Here is a 24,975-nt window from a genome sequence, read left to right as displayed (position 1 = left end):
CACAGATGCGTTAACTCACTGGAGGTCTCAGATTTACGCAGTGGTATCAGCTACTCTCTTTGCACAGTTGAGGGCCCCCATGGGGAAGTCAGAGCTCCGGTCTCCACCCCCACCGCCTACAGCCACTTAAGCTGCCGCCCCTCAGCTGAAAAGCACATGAGAATATCCCATTGCCCTCTGTTTCCAGCACCTAAGGGCTTCCCTCTCTTTTGACCTTGACTGTGTGCTGTGCGAGTCTGCGTGTGTAAGTGTGTGTGTGTGCACATGCTTCTAATCCTGCATGGTGATGTGTTTGCAGCATGAAGGGGGCTCATGTCAGCTTAGTTTACCATTGTACCACAACCATATACATGTGTTTGACTTTTGCAATCAGGATTTTAAAAGCATACATATTTATGGGAGGAAAAAATAGGAAATATATCCCTTTACAAATTCTTCACCCTCAAGGAAGGGTGCTGGTTAATCAGTGGTGCAGGCAAAGCGATGGGAAGGGATATCTTGATTTCAACTCCTGTCCTTCCGACAGCTTCCAGGGCTTTCCCACAGTCACAAATGTCCCGGGAGACCCTCTAACATTATCTCATTGTCCACCCAAGACCACCACCAACTCGGCCAAATTCCTCTGCCCACTGTGTGCTTCAAGATTTACATCATTGCTTCTTCTTCTCACAAAAACACCGATGCCATCCCTTCAAAAATATAATGTGCTGTTGACTTCCCACCTCCGTTTAGAGCCTGTGAGGACACAAAAATGGGTCTTCTCCCCACGTTTTTTCCAATTCCCAGCACTTCTTCCTTTTGATATCATCCCAGAGAAAGCCAGGGTTGTAGGCCTCCAACAAGGTCAGTCTGGGTGTAAGAAACATCATCTCGATTCCTCTCAGGATGCAAATGTAAAGATTTTTCCTCTGTCCTCCGGAAGTCAACTTGGTAAACCAGACCCGCATCCCGAAAGGAGAGTAAATGCGCGTTTCTCAATACCAATTACAGTCTGTTCCAATCATTTTCCAGTTAATCATTTCCTGCCTCGTGGCCTTCTACTCGTGTACTGAACTGTAGTTCAAATACTTTCTTTTTTCGTTTTTAATTTACTCAAGTATATTGTAATCTCCTTGAGGGAGATCAGGGACCGTGTTTTATGATTTTGATATTTCTTGTGGCCTGCAGCATGCAGTAAACATTGAACCCATATTTTCTGTTTCTGTCTTTCTCCTTCCATCCCCAGGCTTAAATTAGGCAGCATTGCAAAAATGTTCAGACCTGTTGGGTGAGGTGTTCTGCCATATAAATAGAGGAATACAGAGCAAAAGGGAACTTGCAGGAGGCCTGAGAACAAAAGGCTGGGAAGTTGCATGTCCTCAGCCAGGGTGAAGCAACAAAGGTCATTTTTCCAAGAAGCAGCTCTATGATGCTCATTCCACTGTCAGTTTCTCCTATTACAGAGAGGCCACGATCTTTGTCAATGTGATCTTGTGAACTGGAGCCAGTAAATGGGACAATTAAATCTCTCTTCGGAAGCAGATCATTCTTGCTGGGAAGACAGAAGCTAAGTGCTCTCCTGGGAGCAGAGGGAGCCTGGGCAGCTTTGGGTGTGCAGCCAGGCCCATACTGTCATCCTCTGTCCACCTGAGAGGAGTGGCCCCTGCAGGATGCTGAAGGCCCTCTCCCTCTCTATTTATACCTCTAACAACAGGAAGCTCATGAGCACTTGAGAATGCCTTTGCATCCATGGAAGTTATGCCTGTTCAAAAGTTCTTCCTATATCTGTCTTCAGGGGAGAAGACATTGCCAGCCACAGGTATCTCTGCCGACCTCTGAGTTCTGTGCCCTCCTGAGGAAGGCCGTAAGTCCAGTACATTGAGCAGGACGTCACAGCTCTCTCCTTCCCAATGTTGCCAGTTAAAAGGCAGAGTGGTGGGGCTTCAAGAGTCGGGAGCCCGAAAGACGTAAAATCTGAAAGGGAACACGCCAGAATAATTGAGACAGCACTGTGCGTATGTCTGAGACTTGCTTCCATTAGCTGCCTGGATGATGCTGCAAGAGGCTGCATGAAATGTACAGAGTTGGTCAGACCAAATCCTGTACAGAAAGGAGACAGACAGTGCAGGCCCACGCATGAGCACGGAGTTTTTCCCACATTATCTATCCACTCACTTACAAGGTAGAAGCCATGGGTTTCAGATTTGCAAAGAGGAATGAATGAAAATTCAAGTAGACACCTTCCAGCAAATCACAAGAAAGAATGTTTCAGGTAGAAAACACTAGAGTGAGCTACACAAGGGAGCACCCTTCCCTGAAGGGTTTGGGGAGCATGTCAATCATCCTGTAAGGTCTAGACAGCCACAGGAGGTAGTCTGAGCACCAGCTGCCTGCATTCAACTCTCGCCCAATTCATCCTGGTCCAGACACCTACATATCTATCTATCCACTCATCCATTCATTTATCTATTTTTTTATTCTTTTATTTAACAAAGTTACATAAATTCTATTCTGCTTCAGGCACTGTACTACAATTTTCAAAAATTAACCCATGTAGCCCTCCTATCAACTTCATGTGGCTGGTGCCATTATCACACTCATTTTACAGATGAGGCTCAGAGAGGTAGAGGAACTTGCTCAGTCTCTCTGAGCTCCAGCTGTAACATCCACCAAATGGAGCACAACAGAATTTACCTCACAGGAGTGTTGTTGGAATTAAATGAGCTTTCATGCATACAGTGCCAGACCCACACTAATTACTCAACCGATATTGCTGGAGACATCATTATTTCCTGCCTGAAGCCAGGGAAGCTGGAGAGTGTGGTGGACCACATACCCCTTCCTGTATCCTTCCAGTCTGTGGAGGCTATGATTCAAATAATGCATGTCCAGAGACAAGGCTTGGCCCTCCAAGAATAATCTGGTATGTGCAAAGTAAGAGAAATCAGTTCCTTATTTGCCCTAGACGCATGCTCTGCACTTCCAGAGGGACTGAAGTTGCTTTTCAGATTAGATTTCATTCTATTCCATAAGACAGTCTGAGAGCTAAGGGGATTGCTTCGGGAAAGAATTTTATAGCATGCAATGTGACTAGCCTTCAGACGTCCTGAGCATTTCTCCCTCAAGGTTGGTTGTAAAAAGTCCATTTTGAACCTGTACCCTTCAGGCTTTGTCCAAAGCCTGAGAACTTGCTGAAATACATCTTCTAAAATCAGTCCACATCTATATCCTTCTAAAATCAGCAGGCACATCTACATATTTTTTTTTCTTGGTTTCTGGCCAAAGCACCTGACCCTAGGCAGTAACGGTACAGAAAGAAATAGTGGGTGGTTTTGAGAAGCTGAATTTGCTGTTCTGTTTCATTTGTAGTCAAGGAAGCCACTGCTTTTTGGTCCTCTGAGGACGTCATTGGGTTTTGCTTTACTCCCTCACTCATTCATTCACTCATTCATTCACTGAAAAAAGAATATTTCTAAAGCACTTGGCACATGGTCGGCATCTGTATTTTCATAACACACAGTCTTTGGCCTCTATAAGCTCAGAGTCCTACGGGAGAGACAGGCGTGCAAACCAGTAATCATGGCGAGATGAGATGAATGAATTTTCATAGGGCTGGAGGCAGCAAGAAACATGGGGTATTTTGAGACCAGAGAATGGTTCAGAATTTGGAGAAAGGAAGAAGTGATCAAAGGAGCGGCCTGAAGGGCAGGAGCCGATTGCGAAGGATTCAGATTTCATGCTAAGGAGTTTAGGGTATCCTGGGAACAGTGGGGTCATTGGATGAGATAAGCTGTATACTTGGTGGGCCCAAGATTCTTCAGTTACTGTCCATGGAAACCCAGTGTGTCCTCACATATAATATAAGGCAGGCTGTTACAGGTGGATGGGGGATGGCAAATTAGAACAGTGGTGCCACAATATGGCAGAAGGTCACCAATAAATTCTATCCCAGTGACACAATCGTTATTAGAGTCCTGTTCTGGTCTCAGAGGCAGGCAGGACATGCAGATTAAACTCTCCTGCTCCCAGGAGCTGTAGTGACTGGGAGAAACTCACTTGCAAGAAATTGCTGACAAGGATCTATTGTAAATTGTCATCAATATCACCATTGCCCATAACAATTTACTCCGGATACGCCAGCCGCATGGTATTGTGATGAAAACTTGGCAATGGCTATCTTTGGGGTACAACTCAGAGGTCTCCATCTCCAGGAAATCTTCCCTGAATGCATCCCTTCCCTTCCCTGAGGGATGTCAGTATGAGACCATGGTTTCTCCTTCCATGACATCCTGGATATCTTGTCAGTACAGAATCTGTCACACTAGAGAATAATGGTCCCTTGCTTCTAAGTTATCCCCAGTGAGAGGTGAGTTTATTCAGGATGGGGATCCTGTCTTATCTTCTTGTACCTGCAGTTTCTGGCAAAGGGCTTGGCACATAGTAGGTGGCCCATAAAACTGTGTTGACTGTAGATGACACAAGCCTCCTCTCCTTGATTCATTTGTCATCCACTGATCTGAGGATCAGCAAGAGCCCAAGAAAGGAAGGACTCTGAAACTCCAGGCAGAGGGGTCAGGAACAGTTTCTGAAACCCATAAATCAAGGCTGACTCTCGGGGCAAGTTTCAATGAAAGATCTCAGCAATAGAGTCCAGTGGTTCCCCACAGGGACCCAACTTCCATCTATAGCCCAAAGACGTCAGGGTGATGTTGCCGCTGATCACATAAGGTTTTGCTGTGAACACCAAGAGGGAAACTGACCCCATTTCAATCTTGTTTCATGTCTTGCCCAGAGATTGGGCACTGTGGGTTTCTCAGATGCCCGAGTGGAATTAGAAATGGCAAAGGAACAACTTTCTTTGTAGAAAATCTAGGACACCCTCATCGGCAGACTCGTGTTCTTGATGAGAACAGATTCGGTCTCTGTGAGCTCGGAACTGTGGTCCTGGGAGTGAGGATGGCTTGGGGTCTGCAGGGTTGACGCCAAGTCCTCTCCTTGTTCAGTTGCCCCAGAAGGAAGCTGCTGGTCTGATGTGGGGATGTAGTCTGTGGCCTTGGAACAGAGTACGGTTAGGCAGACCATCTGATCGTTGACCTTGGGACCTTAGCTTCATTAATTTCACATTTTTGACTCAAAGCCAGGTGACCTTAGATCTGGAAATAATAGCATCCCAGAGCCTAGGATCTCTGTATCTATGATCTCTGAGGGTCATTGAACCGTTTGCTGGAGAGAAATAAAATACCTTTGGTGGGGGGCAGGGGGCTGGAGGAGAGAAATAGTACAAGATTCTGGACACAAATAGACTGAATTTGGAAGATAAATCTCCCTTATTTAAATGTCAGAATATTCCATTTCTGTATAATGCTGAGAAGCCACAAAACCAAAATAAAAATAGGGCTAGGCTTAAATGTATCCAGTTATATGCAGAGACAGGCTGTCTTTGGCATAAATGTTTTACCACCACCTTCCAACTGAGGTCTCTGCTCTGTGGATTGGAGCTCAAGCATTGCAGAATTCATTGCTGCTGTTGCCATCTGGCTGGGAATTCATAGGCCACATGATCAACCATGCAAGTTTGAGTTGGGGAATTTTATGTACACAGGTCCCCAACCTGTGCCGCTTGGAGAAAAAGGAAAAAGAGGAGAGAGGATTGGGCAACTCCATCAAATGTCAAACAAGGTACATGGTCACAGTTTTCCTTTGGAGGGTGGAGTTGGTGAGAAATAATTCTCTGGAGTATGACTGGAGAAACATTGCAAGAAGTCTAGGAAATTCTATGTAAACCAAGCCCTTCTGGAGTCTGCTGAACCAATTTGCCTCATGCCCATATAGATGATCAAGCTGCTAAAACTGAAAAGGCCTATGCATCTGTGAGAATCAGTGAGTTCATAGCAACTTTTTGACATTGCACATTTTCTCAATCAATAGTCCTCAAAATCCTCTGACTCATCATGTAAGAGTGTTAGGACATTTTAATATCATAAAGGGGTCCTTGTGTTTTAAAAGGCTGTAGATGTAAGAAAAAAAAAAAAAAGAAAGAAAAATATAGCAATAATCCCACATCCTGTGCCAAGAAATATCTTCTTTCTTTCACAAGTAAAATGACATCACCACTTTCAGTTCCTTTTTATTGAAGTGTTGTCAACAAGCTCTCTGAGACTGTAAAATCCTTATGCAAAGGGATCACATCCGTTTATCTGCATTCCTCATTGCCTAGCACAGGGCAGGGAGCTTGGTGGGCACTCAAGACTTGGCTGTGAAATGAAGGAGAAAGAGAAGGAGAGAGTGGAGAGGAAAGAGGAGAGGAAGAGGGGAGGAGGAGAAGGAAGAAGGACAGAGAAGGACAGAAAGGGAGAAATGAGACCTTATAGGAAGGGCCTTATACCTGTCATCAGTGCTATCCATAACCAAAGCAGAAAGAAGACCTGGTTTCTCTTTTTATGGAGGGTGGTGGGGTGACGTGGAGGGCTGGGTTATGACTTATGAGAGCTCTCAAACCTCTCTTTGATGACAGCCTGCTCCCCCATTAGGCACGGTGGTGCTCCTCTGGCCTCCTCTTTCTTATCCCAAGTCTAAAGTACCAGATGGGGATGAGATGCATGAGTGGGAGCAGTGGGAGAGCTTACGGGGATGAGAGAGTATTCAGATTGAGATTCCCACTCAGGAAAGTATGTGGGGCAGACACTACAGTCCTCTTGCTCCATTACTAATGATGCAGCTGAGGTCAAGTTCAATGAACCAGGGTCACAAAATAAGGATGCTGGAGAAAGCCTTTGGATCTCTAAACTACTGGCTATGATCACACAACAACATCCAACCACACAGCCACTGACGAGCACACCTAGAGTTATGTTATACAAGCCTGCTCTTCCTGGCTCCTAGAAGGTAGAAACAGGGCACTCAGAGAAACCACGTGCCCTGCTGGTGAGAATGTAAGTTGGTTTTGGAAACTGTTTGGAAGCATCTACTAAAGTGGAGAATATGCCTGCTCTATGACCCTGCAATTTCATTCCTAGATATATTCCCAACGAGTAAGTGCCTACATGTACCAAAAAATGTACAGGAATGTTCAAAACAGACAAAAATGAGAAATAACACAAATGTTCATCAACAGCAAAGGTATAAATAAATTGCAGTATATTCGTGCAGTGGAATACCACGCGGTAATGAAAGCATAATGAGCCGCAGTTACACGCATTAATATGGATTAACGTCGTAAAAGACACAAATAAATACAAGTTGTGTGATTCCACCATTTATTTGAAATTCAAAAGGAGGCAAAACTGACCGTGATCATGGAGGGCAGAATGGTGGTTACCTTTGGGGGGGACATTGGCTGGAAGGGGCCATGCAGGAGCTTTCCGGGTGTTGCTCACGTTCCAGATCTTGATCTGGGTGGCAGTTACACAGTTGTATAAAAATTAATTGGACGTTGAGATTTGTGCAATATAATGAATGTATGTTATAGTCTGCAGAAGGCAAAAAAAAAATAAGAGTGGCATGGAGAGGTGTAAGGTGTTCTTTCATTTTGAGGGTCAAGAGAGGAAATAATAAGGAAAGTGGGCGGAAGCAGACTTTCTAAACAGAAAAAAACCTTTTTTTAGAAATTTTACAAAGAAAAATGTCTTCAAGGATAAAGGGGCATGAGCTATGTTAATTCTTCCACATTGTTGGAATTATTTTAAAGGAACATGTTTTACTTTTATAATTTAAGCCAGAGGTCAGCAATATTTTTCTGTAAAGGGCTAATTAGAAAATATTTTCAGCTGTGTGAGCCATCTGGTCTCTGTCACAACTACTCAACTCTGCTCTTGCAGCACGAAAGCAGCCACAGACACACAAAGTGCCTGAATGGATGTGGCTGTGTTCCAATAAAACTTTATTTACAAAAACAGGCAACGGGCCAATGAGGGCCACAGTTAGCAGAATCCTGATTTAAGCAATCAAAAAAAGAATCAAAATAGGGGCCGGCCCGGTGGCGCAAGCGGTTAAGTGCGCGCGCTCCGCTGCGGCGGCCCGGGGTTCGCTGGTTCGGATCCCGGGCGCGCACCAACGCACTGCTTGGCAAGCCATGCTGTGGCGGCGTCCCATATAAAGTGGAGGAAGATGGGCACAGATGTTAGCCCAGGGCCGTCTTCCTCAGCAAAAAAAGAGGAGGATTGGCGGATGTTAGCACAGGGCTGATCTCCTCACAAAAAAAAAAAAAAAAAAAAAAGAATCAAAATAACTTTTCAAGAAACTGTATATACGAACAAGAAGAAATCTCAGTTTAAGGAGATTCTCATTATTGTTATCATCTATAACACTTATTGGGTACCTGCTGTCTGATGGGTACTACACCAAGCTGTTCTCATACATTATACCATTTAACTTGGCGAGGCTGGTTCCATTACAATCCCTAAATCAAAGGGGAGGAAGCCAGCCCTTAAAAAGTGTAAGTAACTTTCCCAAGGTCATAGAGCTGGTAAAGATCAGCTCTTATATTTGAACCCAAGCCTTTGTTCTTAACTACACGCCAAGCTGTTACATTCATGACTTTTTTTGTGTGAAATATTACAACCAAAGTTTAATAAGTTACTAAGATATATAAAATGTTCATTAAAATTTATATGTAAAAATAGTTAAATGGTCAAAAAAGATGAAAAGACAACTCACTTTTTTTTTCCATTTTCACTAGTATTCAAAAGAATTCAAATGAAGACAACCCTGAGACAGCACATTGCACCTTCTAAAATAGCAAAAAGAACCATATGCTCGATGCTGCTAGATTATTGTAAAATTGGTACATTGATTCCTTATTAGAAGTACTTTTAAATGGGAATAATTTGGGATATTAATATGACATTTTATATCAGGATTCCCAGAAATGTTTATAGCCATTAACCCTTGAAATTCTACATCTAAGAGTTTGTTATAAATAGACAATTCAAAAGAAAAAAGAAAGGCATGAAGACGTTCCTTCCATCATTATCTATACTGGCCAAAAAATGAAATGTTTAACATTAGGAAAATAATGTAGTGAAGTGTGGTTTAACAAGGATCATGACATTTTATGCAAAAATTAAAATAATTGTGAGGATCAGATTATGTAACAACATGAAAAAAATGTTTAAAATACAATGGTAACTGAAAATAGTAGAATATAAAAGTGTATATAAGCAATAATTATAATTATATAAAGAAATGTTTCTGCAAGTAAAAAGGACCAGAAGGTAATATCTAAATTAAAAATAATTACATTAAGGTAGTAGATTGGGGTGATTTTATATGCATATTATATAGCCTTTTCAAATAAAAGTGTTTAAAAAATGTAGATTGAGAGGGATTTGGGGCCGCTGTTTATCTATCCCGTAAATCCTGCATGAGTTCTGACATCAGTGTTTAACTTACCAGCAAGCCGTTCATTATGTCTTATTTCAGCTTTGATGGTTCTCTTGACAACTGACTTTCCCTGGTTTGAGCGATTCACTGCTCGTCAGGCACGAGTTTGACATCGCTGACCTTGTTCTAATCCTGGTGTCAGATTGATAATAAACACTGCCTCTCTGCATCTCAAGGGACCTATCGGGAAATTCACCATGAACTTACACAGACGAAAACTCTCGGAGCTTTAAACACAAAGGGAGAGCCAACAGCTCTCTGGGATATTTCTAGATTTTATCTGTTTCTTGAGTAAGTACTGTTCCATCATTATTCCAAATATGTCTCTGGTTAAAATTATGAGAGAGATAAACAAGTCTAATTTTTATGGTACCATCTGGTCACAGGCCAGGGAAGAAGCAGTTAAGCCCTTTATTGCTAATTTATATTTAGGACTGACACATTTCTTCCATTTGAAAACATTTCGTTTCCAAATGAGTAGCTTGCTCTGGACTTCATTTTTAGATCATAGGAGGGTCAAAGTGACTTAGCTGCTGGGGCATCAAAATGGTCGTTAATCATCACCCCCTTTGGGTAAATATCATCAAAGCTGCTACTTTGCGTATAAGTGAGGCTTCTGTGCATGTAAAAGTCATCCACATGGAGTGGAAGCCATCATGAAATCCACAGGGAAAAATTAGACTTAGTCAACCCATCATCAGTAGTGGTCTCTAGCCACACTCCCCGGGTGCTTTCAAATGAGACCACATCTACTTGAATAAGGAATCAGGAGAGCCATTGGGCCAAATCTGGTTCCAGACTGAATTGAATCAACAGAAGCACTGGCTTGTTCTCTGCCCCAACGTGGGTCTTTCAGTCTTGTCTGCTTTATTTTCAACGCTGTTGTCAGAGTCAATACATGGAAACGAAACCTTTGGAAGAAGCACACAGTTTCATGTCTATTTTGTTCCCTTCTGGATGAGGAAGTTGAACAACAAAGCCTTTGACTGCTCCTCCCATTCGATATTCCTTCTTGTGGCCGCTGTGCCGGCTAATGCTTACAAGTTGACACCGTTTATTCCTCAGGTTTTCACAATCTGCAAGGTCTCTAAATGTGGAAACCCCATCAGGAGCCCTGAGAGAAGAAGGAGGAATAAAACACAGGGCAGAGGTCCAATTTCATGGACCCCAAATGAGTGAGCTGATGGCCGCTGACATTTGTATCCAGTACTTGCCAATCAGAGAATAAGACGCTTCTAAAGGCTAAATACTGTTATTCTAAACAGTGGTTCTCAAATCTTATTGTTTACTAGAATCACTCAGAGAGGATGTAAAAATGCCCCACAGGGTGAAAATTGGGCATCTGCATTTCCAGCAGGCTCCCCAAGTGAGTCTGATGGACACAGAAGTGTCAACAGCATCTTTATAAGTAAGGCAAATATTAAGGGCAATAGATGACAAGCCTTTAATCATTTTTATATCCCACCACCTGGAGCTTAGAAGTTGTTCAGTTATTCTTTGTTGGCTGAATGTCTAGAGGGAGAATGAGTGAGCAAATGGGTGGATAAATTGGGGGGCTTCGTCAACAGCACCCGGTCTTTGCTGACTTGATTGGAACGTTCGTGACTTATCGAGTAGCCCAGCTCAGCCCAAACTGTGATTCCTGCCTTTGAAGTCTCAATCTGATTAAAACACGTTTAGCAAGGAACAATAACTTTCTGAAATGCTGGGGATTATGCAGCTCCTGGGAGCCCTGCGGGGAACAAGCAATTCCGGCAACCAAGAGGGGTCTTTGTGAACCTGGAGAGGCTGCTCTGCAAGCCTGTATTGGGGCCAAACATCCGACTCCTCTTAATTACATTCTGTCCTTGTTTCATTCCTTCTCATCTCTTGCTTCTGGGTCCTGAGTTTTCCCCAAACCGCCAAGGTTGAATGATCTCAAAAATTAGGCTGAGCCTGTTCCCATGGTGCCAAGGCCCGGGGCATGGACAAGTCTCCTTCACCGTGGAAGAATGAAAGAAAGTGTATGTCACTTTGTCTCCCACCCTCAACCTCTGTCGCCAAGTGATTTTGCCCAGTATCATCTGCAGGGGGCCAATGCTGTGCAAGAGAAAGGAATACAGAATCTGGATTCTGACCTGTCTGCATTTAAATCACAGCTCTGCCCCTTTCCAAATGAGAAAACCTGCCTTACAAGATGTCTGTGAGGGTTATAACAGACAAAGGAGAAGCAATATTGCATAATGGTGAGAGCAAAGGGCCTGGAGCTGGCTTGCCCATGTCCCCATCTCAGATCTGCCACTTACTAGCTTGGACACATTACTTAACCTATCTGTGACTCGGTTTCCTCATCTGTAAACAGGGATTCATAATCGTAACTCATGCCATTTAATCTCTGTGAGGACTGAATGAAATCAATACATATAAAGACTGAGATTATGTTGTGACCTATATTATCCCTCCATAGGTGTTACCTATTATTATAAATGTCCATAGAAATAACAATGATAATGGTAGCTGCTGAATGACTTCCATTTAGAGAAATGGAAAACTGTCTCTTCCCCTCAAAGGGAGTTCTCAGATTCTTGGCACCTCCTCTCCTCCAAATCCCCTATCCTTACTTTGGTGTTTATCTCTTTAAATGGGCTGAGGCTGCTGGTTGCAATAGGGTGTTGCTGAGTCATCTGAGGACACAGGGACCTTTGTCACGAAGAACTGCTGGCAAGAGAAGCTAGCAGGAGACAGATTAGACGTCTCTGAGGCAGGAGTGAGTCAGCCGGTGGTCTGCGCCTTGCTCCACGACCGAGTGGAGATGGGGCAGTGGACTGCTCTCAGCCTTGGTCAGTGCAACGTGGCTGATTGCTCAGTGGAACAAATCCAGCCTGCTCTGTAGACGCCCAGCCTGGATGTTGCCTGACTGGTCCCCTAGCGCAGATCTCTCTCTGATCTCTCCTCTCCACTCCTTCCTTTCTTGGCCTCCTCATCTCTCCCTTCCCTCCCCCTCTTTTTCTTCCTCTTTCCTTCCTTTTTGGCTGTTCTCTTCTTCTTTATCCCTTTATCATTTTCCTCCTCCTCTCCTGTCCTTTCTTCCCTTCTATTTCTCCTCTCATACATCTCTGTCCCTCTTTTGCTCCCATCCTACTTGCCCTTCTTTCTTACTCCTCTCCTTTTAATCTTCTCCCTTCCCTTAGGAGACCCGGACAACCTACAATTTTAGATCTTCGCTGCCCTTCTTATCTTTCTCTAGACAGTCTAAGACCAGGAGTCATCACACTTTTTCTGTAGAGGGCCAGATAGTAAATATCTGGGGCTTTGCAGGTTGGATGGTTTCTGTTGCAATCACTCAACTCTGCCGTTGTAGCGTGAAAGCAGCCACAGACAGTACCTGAATGAATGGATGTGACTGTTTCAATAAAACTTTATTTTCAAAAATAGGCAGTAGTGGGATTTGGGCCGTGGCCATAGTTTGCCAAACCCTAAGGAAAACACTCTCTTCTGTACTTCCTTGATCACAAACCACAAACTCAGTAACAATTTATGATCCACTTCAGTTCTAAAAGCCAGGGAATATATAATCTTGTTGGTTATATGCATTCCAGAAAATTGTTAAAAAGAAAAAGTAAAACAGAGATATTTGACTACTATAGCACACAGATTAGACAATGGAGGAATTTGCTTCTGTGTTATAGTGAATACGGGGTCAGAGGCTTTCAAAGGTTGTCATATCAGACAGTGATTTAGTGATTTCCTCTTTGCATCTCTCTCTCTCTAGAGATACCTAATGTCCTTCCTAAAGAAAATAACATCCCCTTCATGAGAGAAGATATTTAATTGATGAAATAAGCCTTGCAAAAGTATGTCTGTAATGTTTTCAAATCCATTCATTTGTTTATTCATCCACTCAATGAGTTTTATTTGAGCACCTACTGTGTGCCAAGCTCAATAGTGAGTCCTGGTGGGGGGGTGCAACAAGAATGGACATAATAGTGTATCCCCTCAAGGGACTTACAGTGCAGTGCACTCCGGTGGGCCAGGGGACGTCGAGCAGTCAGCAATGAGTAGGCATCTCATATGTGCCAAGCCCTGGGCTAGTTTGTTTATGTTTTTTTTTTTTTTTAACCCACATTTAATCCCTAAAGAACTCTAATTTAAAGATAAGAGAACTGGAACTCAGAGAAATTACTTTGTCCGAGGTTATACAGCTAAGAAATTGTAGAACCTTCCATCTTACCCCTTCACTTGTCTTGCTTTGCTAAATGCCAGAAGAATGCGTAAGCACTGAGCTAAAGGGGTTTATAACTTATAAGTGTATCTAGTTTAGAGCTGTGGTCTTTAAGGAAATCTTCATGAAGTGGTATATGGGCTACAGGATGGGTCAGATATCAAATCAGGAAATGGGTTTAGGAGAAGATGGAGAAAGGAGCCCCATTTTCAAAGGGAGTTGCACGGAAGAGTTCATGCTTGCCTGGTGGAATTTCAGACCCTGGAGAAAGGTGAATGGGGAAAATATTTAGGAGTGAGGGTGTCTGCGGTGATTTCCTCAACCCACACTCCCATACCATTCCTAAGCCAGCCGTAAGAAGACGGGCTGCAGAGGCCACTCAGGGATATGTCCATCCTGGGAGTGGAGGCGTGAGTGGTTATCTCCACCCAAGCTGCGGGGGTGTCCAGCTTTTCTGGGACCCTGACGTCAGCCCAAAGATATTAAGTCGGGAAGCTGACAAGGGCAGTGCTGAGGATATTAGCAACCCATCCAGTGGCTCAGAGCAGTTTATGAGAATCCTAATTAGATCCACAAAGAACTTCTACAATCACACACTGCTTATTCTGGCTCACAGCAAGGGGTCTCTTACCGTCAAGAGCCATCCTGCATGCTTCAGTGGAAGAGGGGTCAACAAATGAAGGAATCAGGAATGTCAACATTGACCCACTCAGAAGCAGGGAGTGGGCTTCTCCACTGACTCCTCTCCAGCACTCCCCCACTCCAAGATCTGTGAGCATTATTATCCTGGAGAGGTGCTTTCCAAAGCTCTAGAGTCTATTGCAGCAAGGCTCCTTATTAATACGAGAGTAGAGTGTGTGGTCCCTTCCAATTTGTTATCAATCTAGAGGAGTCTTTTAAATGATTGCTTTCAAAGTTGCAGTACAAAAGGAAGAAAGTGAACCCAATGTACCTATCCAACTGAAATGATATATATGTATCTTTCTTACATTTCGTATGTGAGATATATCATATATGCTCAAATATGATTTAACTGGAGTCACTAACTAGTTTTAAAACTGGGAGAGTCCCAGCAAAATGGGTTGAGCTGGTCACCCTATTAATACAAGAGATACATGTGTCATATCCTTTAAATATTTCAGATATGAGATCTGTCATATATACCTAAATATAAGTGCAATAGAATATACCATATAGGGCCAGTCCCATGGCTTAGCGGTTAAGTGCGTGCGCTCCACTGCTGGCGGCCCGGGTTCGGATCCTGGGCGCGCACCGACGCACCACTTCTCCGGCCATGCTGAGGCCGCGTCCCACATACAGCAACTAGAAGGATGTGCAACTATGACATACAACTATCTACTGGGGCTTTGGGGAAAATAAAGGAGGATTGGCAATAGATGTTAGCTCAGAGCCGGTCTTCCACAGCAGAAAGAGGAGGATTAGCATGGATGTTAGCTCATGGCTGATCTTCCTCAAACACACACAAAAAAATTAAAGAATATACCTTATAAATAATTCATAAAAATATATGATAAATGCATATATCTAATTTTATTGTTCAATGAACTTTGACTAGATACCAGGGACAAGTAGTGTATTTTTGAGTTTAAAAATAAACCAACAACCATGAAAAGTGATCAAAGCACAAAGAAGAAGATTAAATGCTTCTCAATGCTGAAGTGTATTATTTATAGCTAAGGTGATCTGGCCGCCAGTGACCAAGATTTCTCCCACAAGCCTGGTTTAATGGAAAGATGATCAGAACTGGAGTCAGATGAACTTGATTCAATTTTTACCTCTATAAAAATCTATACAGCGTGTCGTCCACAGATCACCAGCATCAGCGTCACCCAGGAGCGTGTTAGAAATGCCGAATCTCAGGCTCCCCCTCCCCAGACCTACTGAAACAGAATCCGCATTTTTTAAGAAGATCCCCCCCGGTGATTTCTGTTCTCATTAAAGTCTGAGAAGCTCACTTAAGCCAGTTGAGCCTCATTTTCCTGCTCTGCAAAATGGAGATGATAAGATCTACTGCAGAATACTGTACGAAGAGTTACTAAGGTCATTTGTGATGTACTTAGCATGGTACTGGACCATTGGGTCCAGGCTCAAAAACGACTGTTTCCTTCCTTTTTCTCAGTATCACTTGCTTCTGAATAATACTGTGATATAATCTTGTTCTGCTCAATGTTATTTTGCTGCCCTCTATACATCGAAAGGGCTTTAACCTCTATGATCTTCCTTCTGTCTCTTCAAATCCCAGAATCACGTAAAAACAAATTACAAAATCCATGAGATTGATGGGACCTGAGAGACCTGCTGTTCAACCTCCCCTTTGAAGTGAGAAATACCATTTTTTTAGGTCCCAGAGTTACTCATTCTTTATGTTCTCACTCAAGTGTCACCTTCTGGGTGACAGGCAGATACCAGGTACTTTATAGATATTTTCTGGCTGTTGGATGAGTTAATGAAGGGGCTCTATGAACTCTGGCCCGTTCTATTCTTTGTCTAAATCTTACTACACTTGTTTCTTTATGACTTATTCTGTCCTTTCATTCTTCCATTAAAAAAACTAGTATATCTCATATTTCTCCTTGACCATCTCTCACCTATCCAAGATACCTAAGAATATATATACACATATATATATGTATGTATTAATTCATACATATATGAATTATTATAAATATGTTCATATTTTGAGATCAGATATTTTAACTTTATACATTGCCAACCAACTAGACTATAAGATCCGTGAAGGAAAGAAGAAAAAGACCATGACATTCCCTTCTTGGAACATCAGTGCCTAGGAAGGTATGTTTCTCAGTAAATATTGGATATTGATGATCAATGCTGAAAAGTACCTAGGACTGTTGTCACTAAACTACTGAGATTCCTATGGTGCACTCCACTATTTCAGAAAGGACACAAGTAGTAGACAAGAAAAGGAAAGTAGAGTCTCATTGGGATCCTGTGTATCTTTTGAGGTAGGTCAATAGCTTTTTTCCTAGGGAAATGCCCGGCAGGCTTCACATAAGAGGTTCCCCCCAAATCAAACACTCCACTCAAAGGTTATATTTATACAGCTCATTAGGAAAATTTTTTATACTTTTGACACTCATTAGACTTGTAATCGTCCACCACAGCTATTCTGTAACAAGAAATAAACACTCCATTCTAGAGGATGAGTAATAATTAGGTACTGCTCAGCACTGTGCTCTTTACAGGTCTAATTTTAGAGCATAATTAATCCTGCTGAAGCTGCATAAGATAAGTGAAATATTTATGCAGCTGTGTTAATTCACGTATTTACTCCTTGAGAGACATTCAGAATTGGGCATGGCTTTCGGGAAGATTATCTTAAGACGCCCCCTGGAGCTACGTCATTTTCTCTCCCATGGCTTTGCCTCCAGATGGTCTCCAAAGATGAAGTTGAGAAGACACGTTTCCCAACCCATCAGTTTGACCAGGAAAGCAATGAGCCAGGACGGAAAATATCCATAAGAAGCTAGATGCTCTGCTAGCACAAGGAACACACCTCTTGCCTACGCGGATGCCTTTACTTTTTATTTTTTATTTGCCACAAAGAGGACATTTTCTGTTAGCACCACAAAGGTTGTTTCCATGATACTAACTTGACCATATTATTGCCAACACAATGCTAAATAAGCTGTGTTGAATACTGGAGTTGTGGATGGACAACAATGATGATGATGAGGAGGATGGTGATGATGATGGTGGTGGTGGTGGTGGTGATTATGATGGTAATGATAATTATGATGGTGATGATGATAATGGTGATGATAACGATGATGGTGATGATAACGATGATGGCGATGATAATGATAATGATGATGGTGATGATGAAGATGGTACCAGCTAGCATTTATTGAACTATTTCTATTTCCAGGTTTTGCATTTAGCTAAGCTCTTTACATGTACCTTCTCATTTGATCCTCACACCAGCTTATCAAGTAAATATTTCTGCATTCATTTACAGATGAGTAAACTGAGGCTAAGCAAGATTACCCTTTTCACAGAAGTATTTGTAAATAGGACAATAGATTTAGTTTAGATATACACTAAATTACTCCTTCCTAAAGGATATATAAATCTCAAGTGTCTAATTAGCCAAGTTTGATAGACATCTTAGGGAATTAAAAGAAATGAGAGTCTTACATAATTGACCCCCTTCCAGAATAAGGCCCTTTAAGCAGAAGCTTTGCCACTTACTAGCTAGGGGACTCACAAGCCCTATGAGCTAGAGTTTCCTCCTCTGTAAAATGGGTATAAGCAATATTTAACTTCAGAAGGTTGTTATGAATACTAAATTAAAGAACACATGTAATGCATCCAGTATGGTGATTGGCATATCCTATTCCTAAATATGTTGCTGTTTCATAATAGATGTTGCAAGAGTGACAGCAATGGTAGGTAGGAGTAGAATTAGAACTCTCTTATTTGACAGCTACCCATCATATTTAGAAGTTTCCTGTCAAGTTAAATACATCCCAACAACAGCCATTCATCCATGCATATATTTATTCACTCAGTTCTTCATTGACCAGTCATCTGTTATGTTTAGCATTTTGTGGTTTTACTGCTGGAAATGAGACTCTCGTTTGCTGAGTAGTTCACCCCAGGTCTCGGTGATTAGGCAACCACTATGGCAGATGGAACAATTAGCCCCACTTCTCCACCCCTCTCTGTCTCCACACCTCCTGTCATATAACTCAAGACTCCTCCCATAAAAGGTAGAGTATGCCTTTGATCACTTCACTTCAGGCTTGGCCATCTGACTTGCTTTGGACAAAAGGGTTTTAGCAGACGTGAATGTGACAAAGCAGAAACTTGAAATGTGCATGAGCAGCTAGGTGTTTTCCTCTGTGCCTCTGACATAGCTGAGAAAAGAGCTCCTCCCAGGTGGCTGCTGCCCCTTCAGTCTCAGACCTTGAGTAAATAGAGGCAGAGCAGAGACCACGCAGCTGACCCATGGGCTTGTCGGAGGGAATAGAGCCACCATAGCCACCTCAGCCTGAAGTAGAGCTTCTCCTCTCAACCTGCACTCCCATAAGCAAAATAAACATTTATTGTTGTAGGCCTCTAATATTTCACAGCAATAGCTGACCAACGCAGCCACAAATTACTATTACATAGCAGAGAACACGGCTCATGATCTGAGGAAGGTACAAATGCCCTACAGGGAATTCAAAGAATCAGATGTTCTTATTTAGGAGTTAAATATAAAACACATTTAGATTTCTTGATGGCACTATGAGAATCTAGGGTTTAATTATGAGAGTAGAGAGAAGAGAAAGTGCCAGGAATTATGTCCTTTGTTCAAATTCACAGCAACCCTATGCACTAACCTCTGTCCATGTATTTGGCCATAGTGGTGGCCAGATTTTCCTCTTCCAGCTCTAGACAGTCATAGCATATTCTGTAACCATCTCTGAATACAGCCTCCACCTGTTCCTGAATGCAGCTTCCGCCAGATGCCCTGAGCTTTTGTATCCCACTCATGCTCACTTGAGTTTTCAGGGTTAACCTGTCACCTCTGCTGGCTTTGCTTTTCCTATCTCAGTGTTGGCAATTCAAAGGGAAACCAACATGCCATTTGGGCCGTGACGGGATTCCAAAAACCATGTCACGAAACAACGGGCCATGGTAAGATCACCAGCTGTGAAGTGGAGAAGGATAATCAGAAGGAAATGCTGCTGGAGACAGAGTCAGTCCAATTAGCTGTACAGTTCCATAAATGCCACAATCCCATTAGACTGTAAGCCCCGTGAGGGGGGGAAACCATATTTTTTTGCATGATAGGTGGTCAAGAGGTAGACTGTAGTGGAAATCCATGGATTTCTGCTCACTGTTCCTTTTCTAGGGCTTGCCTCTCCTTCATTCCTCCATAGGATAATAAGAGGAGCTGCTGTGTTAATACAACATAACTCCACCCCTTAGTCACTCCTGATGGGTCCAGGAAAGAGTTTTTGACCCAAAATACATCAGGAATCCTTCCTCTGGAATTCGAAATTTAGAATTTAGAGAATAGAGATTGGGACTCACTGTAGCCTAGTTATGTAATGTCACTGATCTAATGCACAGTTTTTTAACCTCAGCACTACTAACATTTGGAGTCAGGTAATTCTGTGTTTTGAGATGTGGGGGGCTGTCCTGGGCATTGTAAGATAGTTGGCCGGCATCTCTCATCATTGGCTTCTATCTACTAGATGCCAGTAGCAAATAGCCTCCCAGTCATGACAATGAAAAAAAATGTCTCCAGATATAGCCAAATATCCCCGGCAGGGTGGGAGGTGGGGGCAAAATTGCCCCCCATTGAGAACCACTGTTCCGGAGACAGGACCTATGAATTCCTGTTGTTGAGGCCCCAGGACTGCCCTGGCTCTTGTTTTTTCTCTAAACCTATTTGTGAAACTCTTTCCTAAATTCACTGAGATAGACACTTCTGCATCCTTAAAATAAATTCCTTTTTAAAATTTAGTTGTCTAAAATTGGTTTCCATTATAAGCAACCTACAGAACCACAGTATCATGTGCTAGGCACTCAATAAATATTCTTAGCCTGCAAACTCATCATGTAAAGATCCACTGGAAAGCCAAGTAGAAAACAGAGAGAGCAAGGGTCTCAAGTCCCCCAAAGTAGGGGGTCACTCAAGGTCTTACCATCACCCACAAACTGGAGCAGGGCCAGGTCAATCTGCCTCTTCCAAGGGGAGCCCTTCTGGAGGGCAATGCCATAACCAGTGGTGGCAAAGATGTACCCACTCCCGATGGTCACCAGCTTGCAGCCTTCGTCCCTCCCCGCCTTGTAATTCAAGACCGCCGCGTCGTAGATGAAAGCATCCAGTTTCCTGCAATGACAAGAAACCAGGGGGTCACGGGGATGCGGGGTACCATCTCAGGGCCCAGCTCCTCAGGCCTGATCCAGCATCACACACTTTCCTCCACACTGGAGATGATGACTCATGGCCGCTCCATCCCTTTATCATAAAAGGATCTATTTTTAATGAGGAGCTAAAAGCCAGAACCTTTTTTCTCCCAGTTACAAGAGACAGCTAAATAAAGACATGAAGAATCCTTATGCCCAAGTGAGTAAACAGTTGAGCTTGCTGGCTCGCGAAGTGTTTGCCCTGAGCACTCCCAACAGTGGAGAACAGCGGCCTATTTAGAAAGGTTTGCATCGGAACAAAACAAACCATTAAGGGATAGGAGAGTTTGGTGTAGTGTGTGGGAGGGGAGAGGACTAAATAGGAATGATGTCTTTTCCTTCCCAAAGAAACATGTTGATTATTCATTTATATCACAAAAATTATAAGTAATAATTTTTGGAAACCCAAATAATGTAGAAAATATTAAAAATACAGTTAAAATTTAAAGTGTCCATAATTCTGTAACTCAGAGGCAAAGTCTGTTAATATATCAATGAACAGTCTTCCAAACTTTTTATGCATATGCACACACACACACGTACACATATACACACACAAACACACATCTTTTAAAATAGGGATTGGCAAACTTTTTCTGTAAATTCAAGATAATAAACAGTTTAGGCTTTGTGGGCCATGCAGTCTCTATTGCAACCACTCAACTCTGCTGTTGTATCATGTTATAAGCTGAATTGTGATCCCCCTCAAATTCCTGTGTTGAAGTCCTACCCCCCCAGGAACTCAAAATATGATCTTATTTGGAGATAGGGTCATTGAAGATGTAATTAGTTAAGATGAGATCATACTGGAGTAAGATGGGCCCCTAATCCAACATGACTGGTGTCCTCATAAAAAAGGGGAAATTTGGCCACAGACACACACACAGGGAGAATGCCATGTGAAGGTTGGAGTTACGCTATCACAAGCCTGGGAACTACCAAAAGCAAGGAGAAAGGCCCAGAACAGATCCTTGCCTAGAGCCTTCCGAGTGAGCGTGGCCCTGGTGACACCTTGATCTTGGACTTCAGCCTCCAGAACATGAGATAAAGGATCCCTGTTGTTTAAGCCTCTCAGTTTGTGTGACTTTGTCATGGCAGCCTTGGGGAACTAACATACAGCATGAAAGTAGCCACAGGTAATACATAAATGAACAAACTCAGCTCTGTTCCAATAAAAGCTTATTTATGAAAACAGACTGGCCCAGAAGCTATAGTTTGCCAACTCTTGTTTTAACCCCCAAAATATGATTGTTCCATACAAACCTTTTCACAAATTACCTTCTTTTCTCATTTCACACCACACATAGATGTGTTTCCATGTCAATAAACATGGCACTTTTTTCCTTTGTTGATATATTTATTTTTATTAAGGTATAACTTACACGCAATAAAGTGCTGGATAAATTTTTACATACATATACATCCTTGAAATCACCACGGAGATCAAGGTATAGAATATTATCCTCATCTCAGAAGTCCTTATGCTCCTCCAGTCAGCACCCTCCAGCAGGCAGGCATCACGGAACCCCTCAATGGCATAGCTGTGCCTGATTCACTACCTAGATCCCTATCAGGGGGCATGTATATTGCTTCCGATTTTTAAAGCCACTTAACAAGGCGGAAATGATCACCCTTGAACAAGGGGATGGATGTCTCAACTCGAAAGCAGGCAGGAAAACGAAATCAGAGGTTACTCAACTTCCTGACACCACCTCAACTTTATTGCCTTTCCATCCTTAACAAGAAAACATAAAACAGCAAAGCAAAGAAAAATAAAAGTGGCAGGGAGAGGATGTAAAATGCGGCATCCTTTCAGAGACAGCTGCTGAAGGGCTCTCTACGGGAACAAAACTATTTGGAAGGTTTACGGCTGTGTTCTTCATTTTAATTTTTTGTTTCTGTAATGGTTAGAGGTGGAGGGAGGCTACCGGGCTTGTTATACCAACAGAAAGACTCTGAAGCTTTTATCCTAAGGCTGTAGCTTTGGAGACTTGGTTTTATACTCTGAGAGTAATAAAAGGGGATCAGATCATCCAAGCGCAAAAGGAAGAAAAACTGGGCATTGTGAGTGGTGACGGCGAACCAGAGCTGCCACACCAAGAGGAAACAGCTTTTCTAAACAGGCAGCAACACTGAGATCCGTGGAAATACGGGATGGAGAATTTTAAAAGGTCCGTTTGTGCATGAAGGCAGTAGGGCGTGTGACAGGAGTGGGGGAGGAGCAGGTAGAAGGGATATGCGTCCTAGTCTGGATTTGGAGGCTGGCGTGACCTCGGGAAAGTCCTTTCCTTCTTTCAGATTGTTGGTTCCTCATCTGTGAGATGAGGTAGTCATTGTGATCCTGCTGAGATACTCGTCCAGTTGTGGCATTCTATGATTCTGCAAGACGATAGTCACTTCTGTCACTACATATAAAGAAATTGAGACTCTAGATAACATGGGTGTCCTGAGGACTTCAGGCCATGGATGGCATTTGTCCTCTTGATGAAGCTGGGGTGCTTGCAACTTCAGTACTTCACATATCAAAGTTGCCATGGAGATGTTGAGAACCTGGGTTTTATTAAGACTTTCAAAGCCTCACCCAACTCTCTTCTTTCAATTGCTCAAAAACAAACATAAATACACACATATGTGAGCACGGGGCATTCAAATGTTAAGGCCATCTGTTGGCATTCATGGGGTGAAACCTTCCTCAGCCTGTTAACCCAGCACACGCTGATGCATTGCTGGGATGGAAATTTAAAACTGTACCTGGCAATCATACGAGAGTTGTCCAACAGCAGTTTAAATCAGTATTTTATAGACAGGCACAGATTTCTGCAAATCATTACCATATTTCACGACAAATCTTCTTCAGCTGAGCAACAAACAGCCAGATGAGCAGAAAGAAAACAAGAAGTTTTCTAGGGGAACAAAGTTTGCAAAAGCAGGATGCTGTCAAGTCAAGAGAGGACAATTGCAAAAGACACGGTTGGTTCTGAGCAAAGCAGTTACCATGGGTGTGCCTGGGGTGGGCTGGCGGCTGTGCTCTTAGAAGGGTCTGGCCACGGAGGGCCACAGATGGGTCTGCCCTCCATGGTCTGACTCTCTGTGGTCTCGGGGCCACGTGAGAACCAAACCGAGGACAGCACAGGAAGGAAACTGTGGGACCACGTGATCTTGGTTTCTCTCCCTCATCTATGATTCTGGAGCTGGGATCTAAATGCAATGGCCACAGATGCCTTCTTGTTTAAAAACATCCCAGGGCTTACACAGCCCCTCTGATGGAGATGATCATTGTTTGCACAGTGCTTTACAAAAGAGTGCACAGCATTTACATATATCGTCTCATCAGGGCCTCACAACTGCCCAGTAGGGAGATATATTATTATTATTTTCCTATGTTATCTATGAGCAGACGAGGTTCCATGAGGCTAAGGCAGCCTGAAGCTCATCAGTGATATTTCCAAACTGTGTACGACAAAACTCTCCGTGACAGCACTGTCTCGTGGAATTTTCTGCAATGCTGGAAATGTTCTATATCTGTGCTGTCTAATATGGCTATCAAGCACTTGAAATGTGGTTAATGCAACTGAGGAACTGAGTTTTTAATTTTATTTCATCACTTTAGTTTTATTTATTTTTATTTTACCCTTAATTTAGATTCTGATGTACATGGTCACACGTGGCTGGTGGCTACTGAAGTGGACAGCACAGCTCTCGGCATTCCGTGGTGGCAGGGGAAGGCTGAGGGAGCAGGGCTGTGGGTTCCCCTCCTTGCTCTGACTCAAGAAGGTCTACTTTTGATCTCTTTTCAATTGAAAGAAAAATGTTCCCATTGTTAAAAAGAAAAAATTAAACATCATTGACGTCCTCAATAAGGGGCTTTGTGATCAAATGCTTCGAGCAAGGAGGCTGTATGTCTGAGCCTCAGTCTTCCCTCTGCGAAGTGGAGCCAACAATACCTGCCCTTGAGGGCTGTTGGGAATAAAGTGATGCTATATACGTAAAATGTGTGCACCGTGCCTGGCACATGGCAGATGCTCAAGACACATAGATGCATGCAATTGAATTCAGATTTTAGGGCAAAGGGGCTTGCAACTTGTATGCATTCCATGTGACAAACCGAGTCCTGATACTTTACATGCATTATCTTGTTTCATTTACTCGTTCTAATTGTGCAAGGATGGATGTACCACTGCCAACTCCATTGTCAGATGAGGAAACTGAGGCATAGAGAGGTAAAATGACTCGACATCGCCTCCCAGCTGATAGGTGTCAGGCAGCATTTGGACTTAGGTAGTCTGCTGCCAAAGGTCACAGACATAACTACTATGAGCACATGATCCATAAGATAAATGGAATCATCTCTGTGGAAAAAAATGGAAGCAGCTCTATCTATTACTTATGAAATTCAGACTGCAGGCACAGATAAAAATCAAGCCCAGTGTTATAAAAAAGGAGGCAAGGAAGACGCCAGAGCAGCC

The 24,975-nt window shown here is 42.9% G+C and overlaps 1 protein-coding gene across 1 annotated transcript in view; it reads right to left on the bottom strand.

The window, feature by feature from the left end:
- Positions 1-24,975, bottom strand: part of GRIN2A (glutamate ionotropic receptor NMDA type subunit 2A) — a 132,888-nt gene that overhangs the window by 12,310 nt on the left and 95,603 nt on the right. The window contains exon 9 of the mRNA XM_058568880.1: positions 20,245-20,432. Coding sequence (XP_058424863.1) covers positions 20,245-20,432 — 188 coding nt within the window. The remainder of the gene's footprint in view (positions 1-20,244; positions 20,433-24,975) is intronic.

Source organism: Diceros bicornis, chromosome 26 (genome assembly GCF_020826845.1).
Source record: "Diceros bicornis minor isolate mBicDic1 chromosome 26, mDicBic1.mat.cur, whole genome shotgun sequence".
In the NCBI taxonomy this organism is placed as follows: Eukaryota; Metazoa; Chordata; class Mammalia; order Perissodactyla; family Rhinocerotidae; genus Diceros; species Diceros bicornis.
This window is presented reverse-complemented; position numbering and strand designations above follow the sequence as displayed.